General features: G+C 44.6%; 2 protein-coding genes across 3 annotated transcripts in view; both read right to left on the reverse strand.

The window, feature by feature from the left end:
• SLC4A5 (solute carrier family 4 member 5) overlaps nt 1–20,210 on the reverse strand; it is a 172,147-nt gene extending 151,937 nt beyond the window's left edge. Inside the window, exon 1 of the mRNA XM_050939747.1 lies at nt 20,141–20,210. The gene's annotated coding sequence lies outside the window, so the exon portion shown is untranslated. The remainder of the gene's footprint in view (nt 1–20,140) is intronic.
• Nucleotides 20,211–20,646: 436 nt separating this feature from the next.
• LOC127044928 (tetraspanin-15-like) overlaps nt 20,647–26,550 on the reverse strand; it is a 210,828-nt gene continuing 204,924 nt past the window's right edge. For both annotated transcript variants that reach the window (XM_050940242.1, XM_050940241.1), the window contains one exon: nt 20,647–21,112. In XM_050940242.1, the coding sequence (XP_050796199.1) occupies nt 20,888–21,112 (225 nt within the window). In that variant the 3' untranslated portion in view covers nt 20,647–20,887. The remainder of the gene's footprint in view (nt 21,113–26,550) is intronic.

The raw sequence follows: 26,550 nt of genomic DNA on the forward strand, positions 1-26,550 counted from the left end.
CTGGATCAATCCAACCCCCTTCATACTCCCATCTCATTGTAAAAAGGACAAAAAGCCCCTTGTTCTGTTCCCCTTTGTTGTCTGCCTCAAAAACTGATTCTTTAGTGTTCCACTACCAATTCAGCAAGGAGGGTGGGCTCCTCAACTAGTCCCCACCCTTCCTGGTCCCTTTCCTTGAACATTTCTTTCAAAATTGTGAAATGACCACAATATCACTCACAAACGGTTCATTGAAAAAAAAAGCAGGATCAGGCCCAGACAAGCAGGCAAGCAACAGATAAACAAACTGAAAAACAGGTTGAAAGCCCTAAGGGAATAGCGTCAGGAGTAAGAAAAGCAGTAAGTGCAGGCATGAACCCCTGGAACAATACTTAAAATGGTGAATCTGAGGTGATAAAGGTGTCATTTTAGGACATAAACAAGTGATTTAAGAAAAGAGAGTGAAAAGTTAACTCTACAGAGGCTGAAGAGAATTAAGCAGTTAAACTTTGTGGAAAATGTTAAAAAGGACCATGTTAAAGAGAAATAGCTCTTGGTTTCTTTGCAGCCATTCTGAAGGGAAAATGGGCCCTTTTTCCAGAAGAATGCCTGTAAATAATCCATATATATATACACAGCTATGTAAAAACAAAGCAGTGTAAAGAAATGTTAAGGTAAAAAAAATGTGTATGTATCTATTTGTCTGTGAAAATATGTAACATTCTAAGAATCTAAACCAACACATCTGGTTTGTAAAACTCCTGTTTTCTAGGTGTGAGATAAATTGGTTTTGTTTTTGTTTTTAATGCCACTAAAAATTCATTTGACTCTTTTCAAAGCTGCAAAACTGACAGACCTTTTTGCAAGACCCAGGTAACACTGGTCTACAATTTTTGAGAAGTCGTCTGCTTCAGAGATAAAATGTGATATTTATTATGTATTTTGATGTGCTGAATTCAAATATGACAATTAAAACAACTGATTGGCTACTGTTTCTAAGACATTTAAGTTTTTACATTTTATGTCTATGTATATTGTGTAGATAGTAGAGTTTTAATCATAGATTGTAAACCTAGGTCTTCTCATGTGTTTATGGTTGCTTTACATGATAATATTTCACCTGTCCTGTTTATGTAACACTTTAAAAATCAGCAAAAGGGTTATATAAATAAAATTTATTATGAAACAAAAGGCAAAAAACTATTATGTATATAGTTTAGCCCTATTCACTGTCTACTCGGCGCTTCTTGGCTTGTCTCTTGTATTCATTAAATGGAGCATCTCTTGTCACTGTCCAGCAATAGTCTGCAAGCATTGATGGGCTCCATTTGCCCTGATTGCCTGCCAGGAGATTCCACTGCTGTAGTCTGGAGCCCAACAGCTCTGCCTTACTCTTGGGTAGTTCCAAATCCCTGACAAGGTCATTCAGTTCACCTTGTGTTATGAGGTGTGGTTCAGAGGAGGAGGATGGGAGAAAATGTGGGTCCTGTGACATTGATGGTTCAGGACCAGAAGTTTCATCCTCTTCCTCTTTCTCGTCTGACTCAAGTGAGAATGATTCTGGTGCATCAGGAACCGGCAGTCCTTCTCCGTGGGGTACTGGGCGTATAGCTGATGGAATGTTTGGATAATGCACAGTCCACTTTTTCTTCTTTGACACACCTTTCCCAACTGGAGGCACCACGCAGAAGTAACAATTGCTGGTATGATCTGTTGGCTCTCTCCAAATCATTGGCACTGCAAAAGGCAGAGATTTCCTTTTCCTGTTCAACCACTGGCGAAGATTTGTTGCACAAGTGTTGCAGCATATGTGTGGGGCCCACCTCTTGTCCTGATCTCCAATTTTGCAGCCAAAATAAAGGGGATAGGCTTTCTTAACCATAGTGGTTATACTGCGCTTTTGTGATGCAAAAGTCACTTCACCACAAAATCACCGCAAAATCAAACACTGACAAATAAGAGAACACGACACTATATGATTTCTAGAGCTGATATAGGGCAATTTGTTCAGCAGAGTGATGTAAGCTTCGTTATGATTGCATCATCCATGACTTCTAGGAATAACGTGATGCAATTCATAACATGTATGATGCAATACCAGCTTCAGATTGCATTATTGTTTTGCCTAAAAAGCAAGTACTGTCCAAACCCAGCCATAGATCCAGTCAAAGATGTATTTTAGTCATTTCTGGTTTAAATTGAGATCCCTTCCCTTTATAACTCACTTATCCTCTGCCATTCCCAAGTCAAGGGTCGTATATACTGACCCAATAGCATATCTTGAAAACTAGAGTCAATCAACAATTTTAAGCATCATTTTCGTTCTCAGTGACCCAGAATTAGTAAAGCTGGACTACATTTATTTCAGAAGCATTTTGGCTGTAGAGCAGTTTTGGCTAAGATCAAGTGCTGTTTGGCTTTGGGATTTAGCATTTAACCCTTAAGGGGTAACTTGATTCTTTACAAAAATTAAAATGTTTTTAAATAAAGACCAAGTCATGGCTGCAATAGGGCAGTCAAAATCAGGAGAATAGGGAGAGATTCTAAAGTCTTTTTGTTTGTTTGTTTTGTAACAATAGCAGATAAAAGCTGTAATGAAAGAATAAGAATTTAACAGTGACCCTCTGAAGCAACAGCAGAGGTGACGTGCACAAAACAAAAAGAAGCAATGTTAAAAACACTGAGCCTTAAAATAGTTCTGTGTAATCAGACCGTCACTTTTATAAGGGTACATGAAAACTCTGTAAGAACAAAACAAACAGTTACACCTTATGTAAAAATTAATATGGCTAATGTTTTTAAAAAGTTATAGTATAGAAAGAATGTGCATTTTCTCTAGGATATGTGCAGTGTATATTGTAGAAAGGGGTAAAAAAAAATGCAAATGAAACGTGCTGCTGAATTAAAATCCTATTAGGGCTCCAAAAAGAGCCACAATAGGCTGTGTTTTCTTTTTCAGATCCCTGTGTGTTAAGACAGAGTCTCTGAGCTCCGCTGATGGCTTTGAATCCAAAAGCCAAGCCTGTGTTGATGCAAAATTACCTAACTGATAAAGAAAGGTGAGAACTGCCAGCACAAAAGAAGCTGCAAATAAAGAACATACTTGGTCAGCAAACAAATTGCCTACATAAAAGGCATGGTATAACAAGATACCTTTAATAGATTTGATGCTAATATTATTGTTAATATTAAACATTAAAATAAATTTAATGTTAGTAAGTACCCCTGTAACAACTTTTAGCATGTATGATTTTTGGAAAAATCCTTTAAAGTAATATGGTAATGATGTTTCTCAGCTATTATCTGTGAATAAACTTAAAGCTTAACACAGCAGGAAAAACATTAAAAACTTGGTCTGCTATATAAGAGGAAAAACTTGAGGTACACCATCTCATGAATTTAATAACTAAACAGTGGAATAATTTCCGCATAACCCTTAAAAAGTAGAAGCCATTAAAACCTGGCCTGCCTATAAAACAAACAAAAACACAAGAAAATATGGGGGTAATTCCTCTGTTTTGCCTGCAATCAGCAAGGGTATTTATAAAAGAAAGGAATCTTTTAAGTAATAATCAATGCCACTCCAAAAGGGGTAGAAAAATGTTATTTTTGTCTTTCAGATAACACTGCTCTACAGCCAAAATGCTTCTGAAATAAATGTAGTCCAACTTTACTAATTCTGGGTCACTGAGAACGAAAATGATGCTTAAAATTGTAGATTGGCTCTAGTTTTCAAGATATGCTATTGGGTCAGTATATACGACCCTTGACTTGGGAATGGCGGAGGATAAGTGAGTTATAAAGGGAAGGGATCTCAATTTAAACCAGAAATGACTAAAATACATCTTTGACTGGATCTATGAATAAATCTATGGCTGGGTTTGGACAGTACTTGCTTTTTAGGCAAAACAATGAATGATGCAATCTGAAGCTGGTATTGCGTCATACAGGATATGAATTGCATCATGTTATTCCTAGAAGTCATGGATGATACAATCATAAAGGACGGTTACTCACCTTTGTAACTGTTGTTCTTCGAGATGTGTTGCTCATATCCATTCCAGTAGGTGTGAGCGTGCCACGTGCACGTTCGTCAGAGACTTTTACCCTAGCAACACTCGGTGGGCCAGCAGGGCGTCCCCTGGAGTGGTGCCGCCATGGCGTCTGTTATATACCCCTGCTGGCCCGCCGCTCCTCAGTTCCTTCTTGCCGGCTACTCTGATAGTGGGGAAGGAGGGCGGGTGTGGAATGGATATGAGCAACACATCTCGAAGAACAACAGTTACAAAGGTGAGTAACTGTCCTTTCTTCTTCGAGTGCTTGCTCATATCCATTCCAGTAGGTGATTCCCAAGCCTTACCTAGGCGGTGGGGTCAGAGTGAGACGTTGCGGAGTGTAAGATTGCTGAGCTAAAGGCGGCATCGTCTCTTGATTGCGCAATGAGCGCATAGTGAGAAGTGAACATATGCACTGACGACAAGGTAGCTGCGCGGCATATCTCCTGGATGGGAATGTGCGCCAGGAAGGCGGTCGAGGAGGCTTGAGCCCGGTAGAGTGAGCGGTGAGACGGCCAATCGGGACGTGGGCCAAGTCGTAGCATGTCCGGATACAGGACGTTACCCATGATGAGAGCCTCTGAGAAGATACAGGCATACCTTTCATACGCTCCGCCACCACTATAAATAACTGGGGCGAGCGTCTGAAGGGTTTTGTCCTCTGGATGTAAAAGGTGAGGGCTCGGCGGACATCCAGGGTGTGAAGCTGTTGGTCCCTGCGTGATGCGTGCGGCTTCGGGAAGAAGACCGGTAGAAAGATATCCTGATTAATGTGGAAGGCAGAGACCACCTTGGGAAGAAAAGCCGGGTGCGGGTGTAGCTGCACCTTATCTTTGTGGAAGATCGTATATGGAGGGTCTGCCATTAAAGCACGGAGCTCCGAAACCTGCCTGGCTGATGTGATAGCTACCAGGAAGGCCGTCTTCCAGGACAGGTACAGCAACGAGCAAGTGGCTAAGGGCTCAAAGGGTGGGGCTGTGAGCTGAGTCAGAACAAGGTTGAGATCCCAGGTAGGGGAAGGAGGCTTAACCGGTGGGTAGAGGCGCTCCAAGCCCTTAAGGAATCTCGAAACCATCGGGTGAGAGAAGGTGGAACTGTTCGACTCCCTTTGATGGAAGGTGGAGATGGCGGCTAAATGCACCCTTATTGAAGAGAATGCCAAACCTTGTTCCTTGAGGTACCACAAGTAGTCCAGGATAATAGGGATCGAAATGGCCTCTGGAACTAGGGAACGTTGTGTACACCAAAGAGAAAACCACTTCCACTTGGCGAGGTATGTCGTCCTCGTGTAGGGTTTCCTGCTTCCCAAAAGGACCTGTTGAACCTGGGCAGAACAGCGGAGCTTGGATTGGTTCAGCCAGACAGTAGCCACGCTGTCAGGGACTGCAGGTCTGGGTTGTGAAGCCTGCCAAAGTCCTGCGTGATAAGATCCGGGCAGAGTGGCAGTGGTATCGGAGTCGTTAGGGATAGGTCGAGCAGCATGGGATACCCGTGCTGCCTCGGCTATGCCGGAGTGATCAGTATCAGTCTGGCCCTGTCCCTGTGGAGCTTGAGCAGGACTCTGTGGACTAGGGGAAAGGGTGGAAAGGCATAGAGAAGATGTTCCTTCCAGGGGATCAGGAACGCGTCCGAGAGAGAGCCTGGGGAGTGGCCCTGAAGGGAGCAGAACACCTGGCATTTCCTGTTCTCCCTGGAGGCAAATAGGTCTATTTGGGGAAAGCCCCACTTCCGGAATACAGAAAGAAGGATGTCCGGATGGATGGACCATTTGTGGGACAGGAAGGATCTGCTCAGGCAATCTGCGAGAGAGTTCTGGACTCCCGGAAGGAAGGAGGCTAGGAGGTCTATTGAGTGGACTATACAGAAGTCCCACAGTCGCATCGCCTCTTGGCAAAGGGGGGAAGACCGTGTGCCCCTTTGTTTGTTTATGTAATACATGGCCGTTGTGTTGTCCGTGAAAATCGGAACACAATGGCCCTGTAGATGGTGTTGGAAGGCCTGGCACGCCAAGTGGACCGCTCTCAGTTCGCGAACATTGATATACAGAGTCAGCTCTTGCAAGGACCAAAGGCCCTGGGTGTGAAGGTGCCCTAAGTGTGCACCCCAGCCCAGGGATGAAGCGTCCGTTGTTAGCGACACCGAAGGCTGTGGTGGGTGGAACGTGCAACTCGCACACACCAGGGAAGGTGTCAGCCACCAGTTGAGGGAGTCCAGGGTTTTTGTTGGGATTGTGACTATCATGTCCAGGGCATCCCCGCGCGGACGATAAACTGAGGCAAGCCAAGTCTGGAGAGGGCGCATGCGTAGTCTTGCGTGCTTTGTCATGAAAGTGCACGCAGCCATGTGGCCGAGTAGGGCGGGGGTGGTACGGACAGAGGTTGTTGGGAAGGCTTGTAGCCTCTGGATGAGAGAGACTATAGCCTGGAACTTCTGTGGAGGTAGACTGGCCGTTGCAAGATTCGAGTCCAGCATGGCCCCGATGAATTCTATTCTCTGCGTAGGAAGCAATGGATTTGTCTAGGTTGAGGATCAGACCTAGATGGGAGAAAAGGTCCTTGATGACGTTTACGTGTGCGGTAACCTGAGTCTCGGAGGTCCCTCGAATAAGCCAGTCATCGAGATATGGGAAAACGTGAACTCGACGGCGACGGAGGTAGGTGGCGACTACTGCCATACACTTTGTGAATACTCGAGGGGCCGAGGAGAGGCTGAAGGGAAGGACCGCAAATTGGTAGTGATGACGGTTTATCACGAAGCGAAGGAATCTTCTGTGTGGGAGGTAAATCGCAATATGAAAATATGCGTCCCTCATGTCGAGAGCAGCGTACCAATCTCCAGGATCCAGGGAGGGTATAATGTTTCCCAGGGATACCATGCGGAACTTGAACTTCGTGATGAACTTGTTCAGAGCTCGCAGGTCCAGGATGGGCTGGAGGCCCCCTTTCGCCTTGGGAATTAGGAAGTATCTGGAATAGAACCCTCTTCCCCTTAGGTCCTCTGGAACCTCCTCTATAGCTCCCAACGCAAGAAGTCTCGAAACTTCCTGCAGAAGGAATTGCTCGTGAGAGGGGTCCCTGAAGAGGGATGGGGAGGGAGGGTGGGAAGGAGGGGACGAAATAAACTGAAGACGGTAGCCACACTCCACTGTGCTGAGAACCCAGAGGTCCGATGTTATCTGGGACCATGCAGGGAAGAATGCGGCAAGGCGGTTGGCGAACTGAAAAGGGTCCTGGGAGGTAATTGGTACAGTCTCCCGAGCACACCCTCAAAAGTTTGGCTTCGGTCCCACCGGTGGTTTGGCGGGGCCGGAGTTGTTACCCCCTTGCGGGTCAGACTGGCGTCTGCGGGAGTTACGGCCTCTCCTTCTGGAGAAGTCCTGTCTTGGCCGAGGTGGGGGATAGGGGCGCGGAGGTTGTGGGCGGAAAGGTCGCCTCTGAGTCTGCGGCGTATGCATTCCTAGCGAACGCATGATCACCCGGTTGTCCTTTAAACTTTGGAGGCGAGGATCTGTCTTTTGGGAAAAAAGGCCCTGACCGTCAAATGGTAGGTCCTGTATAGTATATTGCAGCTCGGGTGGTAGACCCGACGCTTGTAACCACGATATGCGCCTCATAGCAATCCCGGAGGCGAACGTTCGAGCTGCCGAATCAGCGGCATCTAACGAGGCCTGGAGGGAGGTCCGTGCAACTTTTTTCCCTTCCTCCAGTAGAGCCGAGAACTCCTGGCGGGAATCCTGTGGGACTAGTTCTACAAACTTCCCTACCGACTCCCATGTATAATAATTGTATCTACTCAAGAGGGCTTGCTGATTCGCCACTCTGAGCTGGAGGCCCCCCGCGGAATAGATCTTCCTTCCCAACAAGTCCATGCGTCTGGCTTCCCTCGATTTAGGCACAGGGGCTTGTTGGCCGTGGCGCTCTCGTTCGTTAACGGATTGGACTACTAACGAACAAGGAGGAGGGTGTACGTATAGGTACTCGTACCCCTTGGATGGAACCATATATTTGCGCTCGACCCCCTTGGCTGTAGGTGGAACGGATGCTGGGGTTTGCCAGATTGTATCTGCTCGAGCCTGTATGGTACGAATAAAGGGGAGGGCCACCCTTGTCGGAGCCTCTGCTGATAGGATGGTGACCACTGGGTCTTCCACCTCAGGAACTTCTTCCACGGGTAGATTTATATTAAGAGCGACCCGGCAGAGGAGGTCCTGGTGTGACCGAAGATCAATTGGGGGCGGTCCAGATGTGGCCGTCCCCGCTACTGCCTCGTCTGGTGACGAAGAGGAAGAGACCCCAGGGACCAATGGGTCTTGAAGCGACTCTTGGTCCTGTGGAACGTCCTGGGGTGGGTCTTGCACGTCCGAGACCAGCGCCGGGAGATGTTCTGTACCGCTGGAGGAGGTCTGCTCATCGTGGCCTCTGGCGCCCTATGTTCGGAGGGCCCCGAGAGCGGCAGTGGATATGGGGCACCTTGGCTCTGATGGTAGGCCCAAGGAGTCCAAAAGGACCACTGATGAGGGTCCTGCTGGTTGTCTGAGTCCCCATAGGATGCCGATCCGGCATGGGAGGAGACTGATGGCTGACGAGATGGCCATGGCGGGGCGGAGACTGTGAAGTGATGGTCCCTGCGTCCACTGGAACCATCACTACATGGTGCCGGGGAGCGGTGCTGAGAGCCTCGATGGTGCCGAGTTTGCGACCGGGACTTGCGACCAGCGTGGTGCTGGGAGGTCGACTGGTGCTGGGAGCCGTGGTGCCGAGATCGGCTGCGGGAAGCCCGGTGCTGCGAGTGATGATGGGACCTGGAACGGTGCCGGTAGTGTCTGGAAGGCGACCGGGACCTCGAGCGGTACCGCGAGTACGACCGGTACCGCGATGGGGAACGGTACCGGGACTGCGAGTGGCCGCGGGATCGAGATCGATGACGGGACCGTGCGCGTCTGCGGGACGTGGACCGGGACCGAGAGTGACGAAGTCCCATGGTACCGGGTGAAGAAGGTCTTACAAGGGCCGGCTTGCCTGCAGATTGAGGGACCCGCACCAGCGGTGCCGGGGGTCGAGGCAGCTCAGGCTCCGTTAAGGCGATCAGGTCCCGTGCCGCGGAGAACGTCTCCAGAGTGGAGGACACGACAAGCTCAACCACGGCCCGCGCCGGGGAGCTGATAGGTACCGGACTTGACGGCTCATCCGAGGCTGGAGTCAACGGTGCGGCGGAAGTCGACGCCGTGGCAGACAGCAGTGCCGGGCGGTCCGGCCTGGCTAAGCGCTCTGACTGCGGTGCGGACACGGCAGCCGCAGGAGGCTTGCGCTTCTTGCTCAAAGGTGACATTGAGCGGTGCCGGGTAGAAGCTGGTGCCGGAGAAGGTCGGTGACTCAGTCTTCGCTGAGGAAGTATGCTCCGGTGCCGATGAAGCAGTTGATCTCGGTGCCGATGCCGAGGAGTGGGGAGTCAGCGCTGCCTCCATAAGCAACTGCTTGAGGCGAACGTCCCGCTCTTTTTTAGTTCGGCGCTTAAAAGCCTTACAGATCCGGCACTTATCTGTCAAATGGGCCTCGCCCAAGCACTTAAGGCAGGCTTCGTGCGGGTCACCAGTGGGCATCGGCTGACGACAGACCGCGCACAGTTTGAAGCCCGGTGAGCCGGGCATGGGCCCGGTACTGGGGTCGGGGAAGGGGCTAACCCCCAATCCCGTCGAACTATCTACAATACACAAACTCAACTACTAAATAACACTAACTAACTACAATTAATCGAATTATATACAATATAAGAAAAAGACGAGTGAATCGCTAGGGAGGTGGAGAACAGCAAGCTGCGCTCCACAGTTCCAACGACCGACACGGGCGGTAAGAAGGAACTGAGGAGCGGCGGGCCGGCAGGGGTATATAACCGACGCCATGGCGGCGCCACTCCAGGGGGCGCCCTGCCGGCCCACCGAGTGTTGCTAGGGTAAAAGTCTCCAACGAATGTGCACGCGGCGCGCGCACACCTACTGGAATGGATATGAGCAAGCACCCAAAGAACGAAGCTTACATCACTCTGCTGAACAAATTGCCCTATATCAGTTCTAGAAATCATACAGTGTCGTGCTCTCTTATTTGCCAGTGTTTAATTTTGCAAAGGGACACATTTCTGTTTAGCCAAAGTGAGCAGAGATGCCTCGTACTTGTGTGAACAGGGCAGATAACTTCTGCTATGTTTGTGGTGAAGTGACTTTTGCATCACAAAAGCGCAGTATAACCACTATGGTTAAGAAAGCCTATCCCCTTTATTTTGGCTGCAAAATTGGAGATCAGGACAAGAGGTGGGCCCCACACATATGCTGCAACACTTGTGCAACAAATCTTCGCCAGTGGTTGAACAGGAAAAGGAAATCTCTGCCTTTTGCAGTGCCAATGATTTGGAGGGAGCCAACAGATCATACCAGCAATTGTTACTTCTGCATGGTGCCTCCAGTTGGGAAAGGTGTGTCAAAGAAGAAAAAGTGGACTGTGCATTATCCAAACATTCCATCAGCTATACGCCCAGTACCCCACGGAGAAGGACTGCCGGTTCCTGATGCACCAGAATCATTCTCACTTGAGTCAGACGAGGAAGAGGAAGAGGAAGAGGATGAAACTTCTGGTCCTGAACCATCAATGTCACAGGACCCACATTTTCTCCCATCCTCCTCCTCTGAACCACCTCTCATAACACAAGGTGAACTGAATGACCTTGTCAGGGATTTGGAACTACCCAAGAGTAAGGCAGAGCTGTTGGGCTCCAGACTACAGCAGTGGAATCTCCTGGCAGGCTATCAGGGCAAATGGAGCCCATCAATGCTTGCAGACTATGCTGGACAGTGACAAGAGATGTTCCATTTAATGAATACAAGAGACAAGCCAAGAAGCGCCAAGTAGACACTGAATAGGGCTAAACTATATACAGAATAGTTTTTTGCCTTTTGTTTCATAATAAATTTTATTTATATAACCCTTTTGCTGATTTTTAAAGTGTTACATAAACAGGACAGGTGAAATATTATCATGTAAAGCAACCATAAACACATGAAAAGACCTAGGTTTACAATTTATGATTAAAACTCTACTATCTACACAATATACACAGACATAAAATGTAAAAACTTAAATATCTTAGAAACAGTAGCCAATCAGTTGTTTTAATTGTCATATTTGAATTCAGCACATCAAAATACATAATAAATATCACATTTTATCTCTGAAGCAGAGGACTTCTCAAAAATTGCAGACCAGTGTAATCCAAAGTACTGTATAATGGGCTATGTGTATGTGTTAATTCTTGGGGAAAAGTGTTTAAAAAGTGTTAGCAACCCACCAGAAGACAAATGTAAATGTAATGTAAGTACTGTGTTTACCAATAATCACATTTACTATTTGCCACAACAAGAACACCAACAACAAAAGAGTCTCAGCTTACTGTAAGCACTGATTTAGCTGAGTTCTCTGTCAAGCTTGGCACTGAATGGCAAACAGTTACCAATCATCTGTTAAAAGATAAAAAGGTAACATAGTTTCTTAAAAAAACAAACAAAAAACCAAATGTGGAAAACCGGACCATTCATATTATACACACAAATGGGGACATGTTAAGAATTGCCACTACAGAAAAACTTAACAGCTTAACATTGGTATAACATATTTTCTGGATGGTCTCCCACAACTACTGGCATACTAATGTTACTACTCCTAATTGTGTTTTTGGTTTTAAATTGTATGTGTTTAATTGAAATGTTTAAAATGTGCTGGTGGATAAAACAAATGTGTGCAAAGCTAAAGCCACAGGCTCAAATCACCTCCCAGAATTTTCTATTACGTGGACTAAATAAGAAGTGACACTGACGATTAATAATCTTAGTGTCAAAAGGGGGATATGTAGGAGCAGGATTTTATAATGTCCCATAAGAATTAAAGTATAATTTGATTTCATCCTGCTAGCAATGTTTTTAAATAGCAGAAAGAAACGACCTCCTGGGACTATAAGATTCTGTTTTCCCATATGCATTACAAATTGGGCCCTCTCTTAACTTTTCGTTTTAAGATTTAGTTAGTAAGAGACAGGATTCTCTATTGTGTCTATGTTAAGTAAATTAGAGAAACATTAAAGGCCTGGGTCTCAATGTAAATTGTCTTGGTTATCAATTGTAAAACTTAGCAAGGTTTAATTTGCAATGCCTTTCTTTTTGCTCGATATAAAATACTACTGTTTGTATTCTCAATCTGTTTGTGTGAATGAGGAATGTAAGCATCAGGAAAAGATAAGGTGTGAAGGCCATTGTTATAGTCAGAGTCAAGGAAGAAGTACTAAAGAGACTTAAAGAACATCAAAGAATCACCAGGCACTGCTTACTACCTGGACAGCTGTTAAACTGTCTGGCATCTCAAAGTGGATACATGCTTCGCAGTGTAAGAATGCACCACCCCCAGTGAACCAATCACCACCTCAGGACCACGCAGAGTCAATTGTGACTCCAGAAGAAGACGTAGAGAAACAGCCTGCAATATCTTACAATCTATGCTCTCATAAGGGTTGCTGGAAGCAGACGACTACATAAAGCAAGTCTCAGGAAGAAGCACTAGTGAGCCTAGCACCTGCTGCCTGGTGGATATAAAACCATGACTGCGGTTCCCTCAGTTGAGGTTATCAGAACCAGAAGGGCCCTGCCTCCAACATGCACCTCTGGTGGTGCCTGTTCCTCGGCTGTTGGTGTTTTAAGGTCTGGGGAGTCCACAATGACAATTCTTTTATCCAGCAGCAAGTGTGGATAGCTCAGAACCTTAATATTTCTAAATGCTAGGTCTGCAACCACATCCCAGCCCACTCTCAAACTGGTGTTCCTGTCCTGGCTACCCACTCAATTCCCCAGACCTCACTGGAGGACCTTGTCCATTTAACACAATATAGAATAGATCTCTTTAGCTTGGGTCCAGCAGGTTTTTTTTTTTTTTAAATAGAATATCAGGGTTGGAAGGGACCTTAGGAGGTCATCTAGTCCAGCCCCCAGGCAGATTTTTGCCCCAGATCCCTAACTGGCCCCCTCAGGATTGAACTTACAACCTGGGGTTTAGCAGGCCAATGCTCAAACCACTGAGCTATCCCTCCCCCCACAACAGTAATGACACCTGAGCAGAGGCTATTGGCAGTTCCTTTATCCCTCTTGGGGGAGTAATACACCAGGCAAAAAGGCTCCTAAGGTTACAAGCAGTAATGGAAATAATGGCAAATGAAACCAGAGAAAGTTTAAAAACCCTGGCCAAAGAAACGGGTGATCCGACAGGTGGCCCTCCAGAACCGTCAGGCATTAGACATAGTGCTGGCAGCCAAAGGAGGGATCTGTGCTCTCATTGGAAAAGAATGTTGTGTGTTTATACCTGACAATACCAATGAGGTAATAGATCGCGCTAGCCACTTAAAACAAATCGCATATCTTCCCCATGAAGAGCCAAGTTCTTTATGGAAGTGGCTAAGTAACCTGTTCAATTTCTCTGGCATAGGAAACTGATTGTTTCAGGGAGCCCTAACTATCCTGTTTGGAATCTTAATGATTTTTGTATGCTTTCAGTTAATCTCCTGTTGCATCCAGAATTGTGTCACTCAGGTGACTGCCCCAAAACAGAGTGCTAATATGATGATTTTGAATATCACTGATGAACAAAAAGATAAGGAACGGTTAATTTGTGGAACCCAGTAATTGTTGGTCATGGCGTGCGCTTGACCAAAAGGAGGGATTGTGAAAGTAGAATGAATTATATTGTGAAAATAGAAAGGATTAAAGAAATGCTGTCTGTACCTTTAAGCAAAACTGTTGGAATGCTGCAATTTAGGGTATGGCTACACTTACAGTTGTACAGCGCTGGAAGTTACAGCTGTCTTCGTACAGCTGTGTAGGGAAAGCGCTGCAGTGTGGCCACACTGACAGCTACCAGCGCTGCAGTGTGGCCACATTCGCAGCATTTGCAACGCTGTTGGGATTGGTGCATTGTGGGCAGCTATCCCAGCGTTCAAGTGGCTGCAACGTGCTTTTCAAAAGAGGGGAGTGAGGGGGAGCGTGGGGGAGAGAGAGAGAGTGGATTTTTGGATCTGTCAGCTCCCTGCCTTGCAAGTTCTCAGGACTGGAACATACACATCACCAACCTGCAATCAATTTAAAAGTTTTGAGCCCTTCCCCCACCCCTCTCTTTTTCACTAAATACAAATTATGCACTCCTAAATAGCCTTCAGACCACATAAGCAGCTGCTCAACACGGACTCCCCCCTCCCTCTGCCGTGTGACTTCTCTCTTCAAGTAAACAGCTGTGAACCTTCCAAAGCAATTCCCCTGCCTGCCTCCGCTCGCTCCAGCAAACAGGAGCTGTGTTTGTTTTTTAGATAAGGAGCTCAGAGGAGCTCGGAGTTCAGCCATTCTTCTGGTTTGTTGTGAGCAGGCATTCTGGGATACCTCCTAATACCCTGGAGGCCAATAACAGCGCTTTTGGTGGCCACACTTGATGAGCAGCGCTGCATCACCAGCGTTGCAATCGTTACACCCCAAGCAAACCAGGTGTACAGCCAGCGCTGCAGCCAGGTAGTTGCAGTGCTGTATGTGCCTTGCAGATGTGGACAGTTACTAAGTTGCAGCGCTGTAAACCCACCACCAGCGCTGCAACTCTCCAGTGTAGCCAAGCCCCCAGGTGTCAGGAATACAGACATTAACATAGAACAGTTGCACCGTTTAAGGGCAATTGGTGAAGTATTAGCCTTAGATCGATAAGAGTTAGTAAGGAAATAGGATATGCATGCTGTGCCCCTGGTGAATTTTACTGTTTTGCTTTCTTTGTCCCTTTGTCTAATTCCCGCTCTTTTATCTGTATAAATAAGACTGTTTGGGTCTTGCACGGCCACTCACATTATCTGGGTGTTATTGGCGGAGCGCCGCGCTAATAAAACAGAGTGGTCTGGCAAATTGTGAGTCCTGATTCTAACTTTGACAAGTTATACCTCTGTAGTTATTGAGCTGCTTCTTTTGCTTAGGAATATTAAAGAAATGTTTGCCATTCATCAGAGAAACATGCCAAAGTAATGGTGACACAGCAGTGTTCAGCCCTGAGTCAGAATAGCTGGATGAATTATGCATGGCATTTTCCAAAACAGAGTTTGAATTTTTCCAATGAGTTTGATTTCACCTTGAGAATTCTCACTGGAGGTCTGCTTCTTAGGATATGTCTACACTGCAAGGGAAGGTGTGATGTAGATTGATACTAACTAGCATTTATAGCCATAGTAGTGTAGACGTGGCAGCACAGGTTTCTGCACAGGCTAGCAACCAGAGTAGGTGCCTGGGTAAGTTCTTGGGTTGCTAGCCCATGCCACCGTGTCTACATTACTATTGTTACCCAGGCTAGCCATATGAAAGCTAATAGAGGTATGTCTACTGCACCACAATCAGACCTTCACTTGCAGTGTAGACCCAGTGTAGAAGAGTTGCGCTCAACCATTCAGGAAATAGAGGTAATACCACATGACCTATATGGCCGATGAAATTTTGACTATCATGTTTGAGATGCAAACAAATTATGATGAATTACTGGTTAGATATTTTTGAATGAGAAGATGCTTCTCTGTCCATGGACAAGCCACAAACACAAAAAGAGATGAAGCCTGCAGAATAAGTTAACTGTGATTTATTTGCCAACCTTGGTAGGTAAATACATATTGTGGCTGTCACAGCGCCCTGTGACTCCAGGTTCCACTCCATGATAGCAAAGAGCTTCATCTCTATCTCTGCGCATCTGCACAGTTCTGCTGAAACCCTGTGTGACAGGATCCCGGGTGCAGCCTGTAACTGTGAGACCATTGTGCCTCCTTAACTCTCTCCAGCCTGGGCTGCCTCTCACAGTGCTTTGCTAGTGACAAGCAGCAAACCTCTCCAGGTGCTGTGATCACGCAGTGTAACAGCATGTGGAGCCCCACACCCAGCTAGATTGCATGAAGGCTCCCAGAGACACTCATGAATCACACAGAGGAAGGCACCAGAAACAAATCCCGCCCAGCTCCCAACACTGTATCTCAGGAACATACCATCTTGCACTACTCCAGATGAGCAGTGCAAATTTATTAATTGCTTCACCACTTCATCAATGGAAAGCGGACAGACAACAGCTTTTGCAAAACCTGAGCAAATTTGCCCCACATTTCGTACAAACTCACTGGTAAAGAAAACAGTAAAACAAATGTATTGATTACAACAGATAGATTTTAAGTGACTATAAGTGTTAGGCAAAAAGTCGTAGTTAGTTACCAAAAGAAATAAAATATAAGCACACAGTCTAAACTCTCAACCCTATTAGACTGGGTAACATCTAGATTAAGCAGTTTTTCTCACCCCACTGGATACTGCAGTTCATAGTACACAGATGTTAAGGGTGAAATCTGGGCCAGTCCCCTCATCTTAAGTCTTCTCAGTGTCCTTGTTGCTTGCAGCATGGGTGGGGGAAGGAGAAAGGTGAGGCATGGACCTGCTCTGTTCTGTTTTATACCCTTAGTCTCATGTGCTTGGGGAACACACTAGTCCAGGCATGTCTGAGGGGCATTGCTGAGTCTCCAGGCAAGGTTAAGCAATTCCCCTGGTGTGGCCTCGTGCAGGTGAGTCATTGAATTGTAGCTCCCTTGCTGGACAATGGCTGTTGATGGTGGTTTGACACCCTGCCTGGGCACTGGTTACTTTCCTTGCTGTTGCCTCTGGGGAGCTAATATCCGGCTGATTCCCCAATTTACAGCATGTTTTAGTGACAACCATACTACACAATTCTCATAACTTTATATGCATTAATGATATACATATATGGATAGAGAAATGACTTCCAGTAGATCATAACCATTCCCCTGATACCTCACATGCCCTGCTTTATATGCAAGATCACAAATATATATAAATGAGGAATATGGGGGTTACGGGGTGCTCCCCTGAGGTACAGAATGTCATACCCTGCTCTCTAATTACTGCATTAGTTAAACCACAATCCTGATACTGGTTAATAATTCCTAATAGTAATAATACTTGTGCTCTGCAATCGTCTCCACAATCCTAAAGAAATCTTCGGTGCAAGGGTGTCCAAAATGAATGAGGGAGCCAACTGTGCTCCCTGGAGTATTAAACACTGCCCCATGCCCAACTACTGATTATCCACACCTGTGCTTTTCAGGAGACTAAAGATTCCAAAGTGCTCAACTTAAACAATAGAGCCGTTCTGCACTTAGTGTGCACCTAACCATGGTGAGCTTTTCTGAAAACCTGGGGTCTTGGTCTGATCTCCCTCACTAACTGGGTTGTAGGATGGCTTGGCTTTCATTGCTGGAGATATGCACCAAGCAGATGCTTTTATGTATCTCATCCTTCATACATGGTTAAAAGAAAGATATTACAGTTAAGAATTTATTTTTTTTTAAATTACGTTTTCATGCAAGTAAAGTATGCCTCTCATGCTCGTAGCAAGTGGCCTGTGGTGTCAAAGCAATTTAATATCTGCCCTGAATCTGGAAGTGGAGTCAGTGTCCTCAGAGGACCAAGCCCCTCTACAGGTAGGATCATTTTTTTCACTAGGGGCAAGGAACATCCAAACTGGAGGTCAGACTCCTCACAGCTGAGAGAAAAACCAACCAGACTTGCCCAGAATGACGGCCGCACGGTCCTGGAGATGCAAAATTCTTCCTGCCCTATAGATTGAATTTCCACGAATAGCATTGAGTTCTTGTGAAAGAAAGACTCTTCCTTCCGACAGGGCAGGTAGAAGTTTAAGCCTCCTGGGGCCAGATCCAGTCTTTCAATTGACTGCAGTGGGTACTGGATCAGGCCTGTGTAGTATAATTGTTAGCATGCCAAAAGAAGATAAGAATCCCAGACCGAAGTTGCATCCTACCAGATCAGGACTTTTGAAGAGAAGTTAGTGGCAGAAGCGTGAATGGTCCAGGCAGTCTGGGCCAATACTACTTTCTCTAGGACAAAGGTTTAAATTGTATCCATCTCCTCCTCTCTTATTGTACTTTTGCCCTCCAGGTTGGTTTTGTTTTTTAACAGACTACTCTGAAACCTTGACACTTACACATTGAAACAGTTTCTTAAAATAAATAAATCAAGTAAGAGGTGAATTACATGCTAAATGATTTATGTTTCCCTGCTGAATGCATTATACATCATAAGGCTCAGAAGCCAGAGTTTAAAAAAAAATGTAAAGAAACAGTCTTGTGGATGACTGCTTCCTGATGTGACAGCTTGGTAGGGGAAGGCACAGAGCAGGCAGGGGACCTGTCAAGAAGCTGAACAAGGCAGATACCTTCACAGGAGGGCAAAAAAAAATTTCAAATCTCAAACAGGGTAACTAAAATAGAAGGAGGATATTTAGGTTAAACTAAAGGAATTTTTAAAAGAAAATCTTTTGTGGAGTGGGGTAGGGGCTAAAACCTGGAAGGCGGCTTTGGAAGTTCTTAGGAAAGCTACAACGGACTCAGTCTTGCTGTAACTGCAGACAGTAAGTGGCTTGGTTTTCTAAAGTGCACCTGACAAGTCCCACTGAAGTCAATGGAGGTAATGGATACTCAGCACCTCTGATAAGTCAGGCCCCCGCAGTTTTACCATTACCTTAAAAGGGAACATGCCTAATAACCTGGCTACCTTGAGTTCCTGTCTGCAGCTGATTCGAAACATGGGATTACCATACTTGATCACATACTGGGTAAATCGGGTCTGGTATCCCACCTGCTGCAGTGGCCAGCAAAGGGTACTTCAGCATGGAGAAAAACCTTCCATAATGCACCTACTCGTTGTGTTACATTCTACTTGATTTATTTTGAAGCTTTCCTCTGCAGCTACAAAAATGGCCACCTACTCTGAGCACAGGCTGTCAGATAGGTGTCAAATTCCAGCATGTCATTTAGCAAAAAACCAGGGAACAGAGGTGAACAAGCATCTTGAAGATGAAAGGCTCCACATCCCATTTCCAGCCCCCTAACTGCTGAGCCATCTGGACCTATACTCTGCGACAATCTAAATTATACATTTAAAAATGGCAGAAACTATTAGTCAGTTTCAAGATGGATAATTTCATCACATTTGAAGCTGAACAAATTCAGAATAGAAACAAAGAACAAATTTTTAAACAAAAAGAATGATTTACGATCAGATCAACCTAACACGGGTTGCGGTGGATTCTCCAACACTGGAAATTTGAAAATCCAGTTTGGATATTTTTCTTATTCAAGCACAGCTATTGGATTTGCAGCTCGAATTAATACAGGGAAGTCTTACAGCTTGTGTTATTTAGGTGGTCAGACGAGACAATCACAATGGTCCCTTCTGGCCTGGGAATCTATGAATATGAAAACCAGCTGCTATCACATTGCAATAAGATCAAGCACGGACATTGAAGCAGGTGTTTTTGTTTTCCTGAGGATAAGAATTAAAGCAATTGTTCACCAGTGATGTTCAGGAGGGGTTCAGAGCCCTACATATTGCCATTGCCCCAGGAATCTCTCCCAGCTAAGCAGAAGCACATATACTTGCAGCAATAACCCAAAATTTGGCTCCCCATTCTGACTCGTATTCCTGGAAAAGTCAATTCCTTTTCAAGACAGCTATTGGCATCCTCCAACGAAGTAGGCTACAGAAGAACCTCTGGGCAAGTGGGTCTGTGTTCCAGTTACCCAAGAGACCATAAAAGCGAACTCTTTACTTTTAGATAGTGCCTTCCATCCTGACTGATGCCAAAGATATTTTATATACAGGTAGATGGGGGACCCCTCACCCTTCACTGAAATGCAGCAGCTATGTAACTGACCACAGCAACACAACTGCTAAGGACGGTAAGTGACAAGACTAACACGTCCCACTGGAAATACAAGGAGAATGTAAGGAAAGAGAATGTAATTATCTAATGTGGGTATTGAAGTGATCACTACCTATCTATGATATATACCCACTTTCAAAAAGTGCTATGGGAACCTTGATAACCAAAAATGGTCATGATCACTTTCAGGGCTCATCTGAAAACTATTCATGATGGCAGCAATATGCTGGAGGATGCTGGTTCATTATGGCTCAGAAGGAAGACACCTACTAGAGTATCCAACACGACCTCTCATGAGCAGAGTACTGCGGTCCTCGGGTGATACAGAGCTTGGCCTGAAGTTCCAAAAGAGCCAAACAACCTCCTGGCCCCTGATCTCTTCCAGGAGCAGAACCACATCAGTTCCACGGGCCATAGCTTCTCACCGCTCTGGAGAAGGGCACAAGATTTGACCCTTATGCAGTCAAGAGAGACAGCTGAAATGAAGAATTGTATAGCGATAATAATATTAAACATTGTGCAGGTAAGAACAGGCCATTCAGAACACATCTTTGCAAGAGATGATAATTATAATAACATTCTCTTTGCAGACTGGCCTTCTTTTCTTTGTGATAACTCAGGATATTAAAACTCAAACCTCCATAGCTAACTGCAGTGTTTTCTACTAATTCCACAGTTTCTGGAAGCTAAAAATACACATCAGAAACAAGCAAGATTAAAAAAAAAGTTACATTTATTTTGTAAAAAGGAGATATATACAAATACTTGGGGTTGCCAAGACAGTGCATGTAAACTATGGAGCTTTCGTGTGTCTTCAGGGTGTGTTGATTCTTATTCATGTATCCATATTAAGTTATTTTAGAATTCTTGCTAAGATATCCCATGAATTTGAGGATGAAGCACGATTGGGTGTGATATCTAGTTATTTCCCTACTTAAGGTCCATCACACATTCTCTAGTCTGTATCTTCAGGTGCGCTGTGCTCTGAACTGCCATGATGAGGATACTGGTACCTCTTCACACTTTACTTTGACCAATAACCTCTTCATCATCATCATCATCTGTGACATTGACGGGAATGTAGCCTCCTTCTCTGGGAAAACACAAGCACCAGCCAGCACCTGTTAAGTCCACTGTTTTGAAGTCTATCACCTCAAGTGCCTTGAAATCAACAGTGTCCCATCTGCAGTATATGTCATCAAGCTTTCGCCAATATAACCTGGCCATAACCAGGCCAAGTACCTGCAAGAAACATTCATTGAAAGGGATTAGATATAGTGATATCAACAATTTATGCAGTTCCTTAAATACAAGAACTTTTTATTTTAAAGGTCTTTTAAACCTGGCCATGTTAATAAATCCTCAGGTCTCATGCTAGGCAGGACTGAGCCTAATCAGAACTTGGATGGGAGATGTCCAGGGAAAATGAAGATGCTGCAGGAAGAGATGTAGATGGTACTATTCAGCTCTAAGTCTGTAATGAATGTCCCAGCACTGCTGTGCTGCTACAAGGGCAGTCTTTTAAACATGCTCTGGAAGTTATCCCCCCTGACACTTTTTTTTTTTTTTTTTGCAAGAGGTGGTGTGTTAACCCTCGTGTTCTGGTCAAATTCCAGTAGGGCTCATTCCATTTTGCCTCCTTGAATTTCCCATGAAGTTCCAGGTGGAGAAACTGCTCTTAAATTGTGCTATGTTGTAAAGCTATTTGTGCATAGCAGCAAACGTGTAAGATTGTAAAGTTGGCTGCATTTCAGTGGTAGGTAAATGAGCCTGATATACACAGTATCTAACACACGCTGGGATCCTTCAGTGCTATATAACATTATTACTGCTTCGGTAGGTGAAGGTGCATTAAAAGGAACAAGAATTTGATTTAGTTTGGTGAACATCTCTTTTGGCCTTTTCCAATTTCTCCCTCAGTCACTCAGAAGACTTATTCCCCTTATCTGCTGTGACAGTCCTAAATGCCTCCTTGGTTTACATGACATACACAGGCTTGCAGCCTGGGCATAGCAATGATAGCATCAGACAGTTAGGCTCTTATAGGTCCAAGAGAGGAGATGTAACATACCCAAGGAACCTGTGACATTTCAACTATAAGAATTTAAGCCAGACAATCTCTTGTGGCTTCTCCAAATGTAGATAAGAAGGTGCAGTAATTTTTCATTTTCATTATTTATGCATCCAAACAAAGCCATCAAAGCAAAAATATCAGCATTACTTGAGTCAATGTTATTGTCCATTTGAGTGAATAAATTCACCAAACTGGCTCAGATCGTGAGGTCTGGGATCTTGCCTTCAGCAAAGTCCAATATTAAATACTGCAGAGAAAGGCAAAAAGCCAATACAATATAATGCATCTAGTCAATTGTGTGGCACTATGTACAGGAGAACAAATCTCCCCTTAACCCCTGAATGGTATCAGATCATGCCCTGAAGTATGAGGTTTGACTAACTTGGCTTTGAGCGGACTATGCCCATAAAAGGAACCAGAAGCTCCCTGGTTCTAATCCTGGCATAGATATTATCCTGCCGGGTGACCTAGGACAAGTCATTCCCCCATTCTCTGCCTCCGTTTGCCCATCTGTACAGAGAGGACAGGCAGGAGTGTTAGCAGAAATACATGGTTAACGCATGAAAAGGACTTCTTTGAGATTCTTGGATGAATGCAAATTACTGAACTGGGGTCTCTGAAGAGTGAAGTTCTCTCTTGATTAACAGCACAAGCAGTGGCAGTATACGTTCCTCCACAACAGCCTGCTAATTTTTGTTATTCTGGCTCTAGAAAAAAGGTTCCGTTTCAATGGTCTATTCAGTCTTTGGCCTCCTTGCTGAGGTTGCCAGCAGGGGGACAAGTCCCATTTATTAGAAATGGAACTGAGGCACCAACCATTTCATGTGGATCAAACAAAAGCCATCATATAGGCTTGTCTTTGCTGCTGATCTGGGATGGATATGAATGAGTGATGTAGATCAGAACTGGATTTGCATCCCTTAGTTAGCAACCTCCTGAGTTAGCTGTAGCCTGATTTTCAGGTCCTGTTAACTGTGGTGTGATGTTTGGGTGCTCAGTTCTTCTGAGGCACTAATTTCTCCATTCTTTCAGGTTTAAGGCCCAGCCTTGATACTCAGAGTTGATCTGTTTTAGGTACTTATATGGCCCCCGTTACTGCCCAATCTTTTACATATTTATTCTCATGCACCCCTCTGAGATTGGGGGTAGTAGAACTGCTCTCTCTACAGGCAAGAGAATAAATGATGGGCTCAGCATAACACACAAAATATTCAGTAGGGCAAACGCTTGACCCCTGGTCTCCCAAGTCCCAGACTAGAGCCCTAATCACTGGGCCATCCCTCTGCTCCAAGCAAGACCCTTAACCTTTCAGCTATCAGCTCAGTTTCTCTGGTCACCACCACACAACAAATGAAGAAATAATGCAAACCGCCTAATACAAAATTACAAAAACCAAGTTCCCATTAAATTCTCAGCTAGAATAATGGCCTCATTTATATCACACTCTTAAATGGCTTTATCTCATTAATTATAACACTAGTACCTTGCTAACCAGATTACAGTTAGGTCTGAAATCACAGTATTGTACAGCCACAGTGCACATTATGGGAAGAGTGGCAAATTATTCGATTTTTTGCTAAAAACTTTATCATGCCAGAAGAGGTGGTTCAGTGTGTTATTTATATGCTGCCATGGAGAGAAACAAAATCATAAAGCATTTCAGTCTAAAAAATCTATTTCATTAGCACAAGATTTAAATATCACTTTGCGTTCACCTGACATTTTCTTATAAACAGCACAACAGTGGTGATTATGACAAAATACTAGGGAGATAATTTAGTAGGGTAAAAACAGGTACAAGACACTATTTACAGAACAGACGATAACAACAGTAATAATCAGAGGTTTCCTTGGCTCATTTGGAACATCAGGCGTTCCAGCAAAATCCGGTATGTGGCTTATTTGGTATTAACCCCTCAATTACTCAGATTTCAGAGGATGGCAGCTTCCTTGGAAGACAAAAGTTTTGGGCCAATTTCAATCTCTGTGCCCACAGGCACAACCGCATTGACTTCAGTAGAGAAGGCCCACTGACATGTGAGCTGAATATGGTATTATGAATCCAAGTACAGTGGAATGACGGACCATGATGAACAATAATGATGACTGGTGGGCATAGCTCAGATGCTCTGGCTTGGTTTGGACAAGCAGTCTAAAGTTGAGATGCTAATCTGAACATTGTCCAAACTCTTGGGTTTGCAAAATTGGAAACCTAACCACAGCAGACACACCTTGTTCATTATCTTTTGCTCTGGAACCTCGTGTTTCTTTTAGTTCTTCCAGATCCATTCTCCTGACTAGAAACAATTCAATCTGAAACATCTTGCTGTGAAACAGAAGAGACTAAGAAGTGCTCTGTAAGCAGTGAAGCCTTCTCTTAGAAGGCTAGGCAGCCTTTGCCTGTGATTCATTGTTTTGAGCCAGATGGGCTCAATTTGGAAATACAAGTGCCTTAAGGACATTGGGATCCATAGTTAGATGCTCAAAGCACATTAAACAGGCACTGACACAATCAAGTGCCAACTGAAAATTCCAATATAGAATTCGAATGCATTGTTTGGCTATTTATGTTTGAAAATCACACTTGCAGTATAACCAGTAGACCAGCCCTAAGCTGCTGTGCAGACCCTGCTGCCACATGCTCATGCGCTTGGATGTTTGAAACAAAGGAGCGAGGGCAGTCCCGTGAGACCTTTTGCTGTTTACCCAATGCTATTACCCAAGAGTAGGTCACTCCCATGATATACTACTGTGCAGCTATTAGAGTCATGTGATGGGAACAGACAGGGCAATGAGTCTAGTGGGCAGACAGGAACACAATGTTTTGAATTGAATTGAACTTTTCCAATGTTTGTGGTGGGAGGAAGGGGTTGACTTGCCCTCTATATAGGCCTCTGTAGGTGATTAATTGTTTTTTAAGTTCTGAATGACCAAAACTGCACTGAGATACAGTGCAGAAAGAGCACACCTACCAGCTGGGGTGATGCATTAAGAGGAATATGTTACTAAGTTACATGGACTTTATTCTCCCAAGCAATTAACTTCATGCCATGGTGTAGGAGCTTTGTGTAAGATTAAAGCTATATAATCCTATGGTTTAAGATAATCTAATTTGACATCTGCAGGGCTTTCCCTATCATTTTGCAAATGCTATTAGCAAACATGTTTTTTTCTAACATTGCTTAAAGGACACTGAAGTGTAAATCAGGAAGTAACCAAACTGCATCTGCCACATTTATTAATTCGAGTCTAACACATTATTGTGGCATATTGTTTTTCGAGCTGAAAAATTATACTAATGATTTATTTGAATCCTAATCAATCTGTGAAATTGTCTGGAAACTGAGAATGTTAAAAGGAAGAGACAAATGGGGATAAGTAGGCCTGGGTGTAATGCATTTTAAATTACACAACAGTTTTGCCATTAAGTAGAATGGAAAATGAGTTTGCCAACAAGAGGCTACACAATTTGCAGACAGACTTAACAGCAAATTGACTATGGCGAAATAACTAATCAAATCATTGGTCTCCAGTGAACAGATAAACATTAACAACATTTGATTTATTCATTTGTCTTTGGAAAAAGAAGGGAAGCTCTTCCATTCATGCTAATGGTCCGTGCAGGTGATCCGAAAATTATGTTTGAAGTTAACTTGGCCTCTGAGACTCACCAACAATTTTGCACTTCCCATGGAACACTAATACTTATGGAGCCTATAGATGTCTAGTTTTACTTTACAGTTGTTCTATCAGTCACTGAAATAAGAGAAGGCTATGACCAATTAGGGCACATAGTGCATTCCCCGAACAGTTCAGGATTGTTCCCTACAGCATGCTCTTTGTCGGGTCTAGTTTCAGCCATCCACTGCTGTTGTGTTATTTTATGAATAGCACGCTATGCCACATCTTTTATTAAAACTGATCGTTAGAATGACTTGCCCAGTGATGGGATCTGTTTGTGGGACACTCAACACATATGAAAGAGCTTCTCATGCAATGCACATTGCGGGTATGGAAGTTGCTAGTACTTGACCCTATCCAATCTAAAGCTGTAACAACAAAGGCTTCTACGCAATGGCTTAGAGTAAGCAGCAATCGTCCAGTACCTGCAGGGATCTTCCCTTATTCATTGGTTACAATAGTAAGGGAGCTGGGAGGCTGTATAACAGAGACCAGGATCAACTTCACAGTGGCAGGCACACCCTTTGATCATTAAAAGTACAATAATTGTTTTAAGAGTCCCAGTTGTTCCATCCTCAGGGCTTCGCCGAGCATCCTGTCTATTTTATGTCTATCTTACAGTGGAAGCTCTTTGGGGCAGGGGCCATCCCCGTGTTTCCTGTTTTTATACCAAGGAGCACGTTGCTGGCACTTGAACAGTATGTTATCATCATCCTTAGAGAGGTGCTACAGAGTGAAAAGTTAGAGGTGGCAAGCTGGTCAACTGACCGGTCAAATGTCAGCTGGCAGTCAAATACTGTCAAATATTCCAGTAAGAGTGCCCTGAGGTTTTATTACTGAATTGTTTCTGTGGTAATAGTTCAAATAAATTAGTGCTTGAAAATATTTGACCACCTTTCAACAGTATATGGCCAGTCAATTGACC

This window comes from Gopherus flavomarginatus, chromosome 2 (genome assembly GCF_025201925.1).
Source record: "Gopherus flavomarginatus isolate rGopFla2 chromosome 2, rGopFla2.mat.asm, whole genome shotgun sequence".
NCBI classification, from domain to species: Eukaryota; Metazoa; Chordata; order Testudines; family Testudinidae; genus Gopherus; species Gopherus flavomarginatus.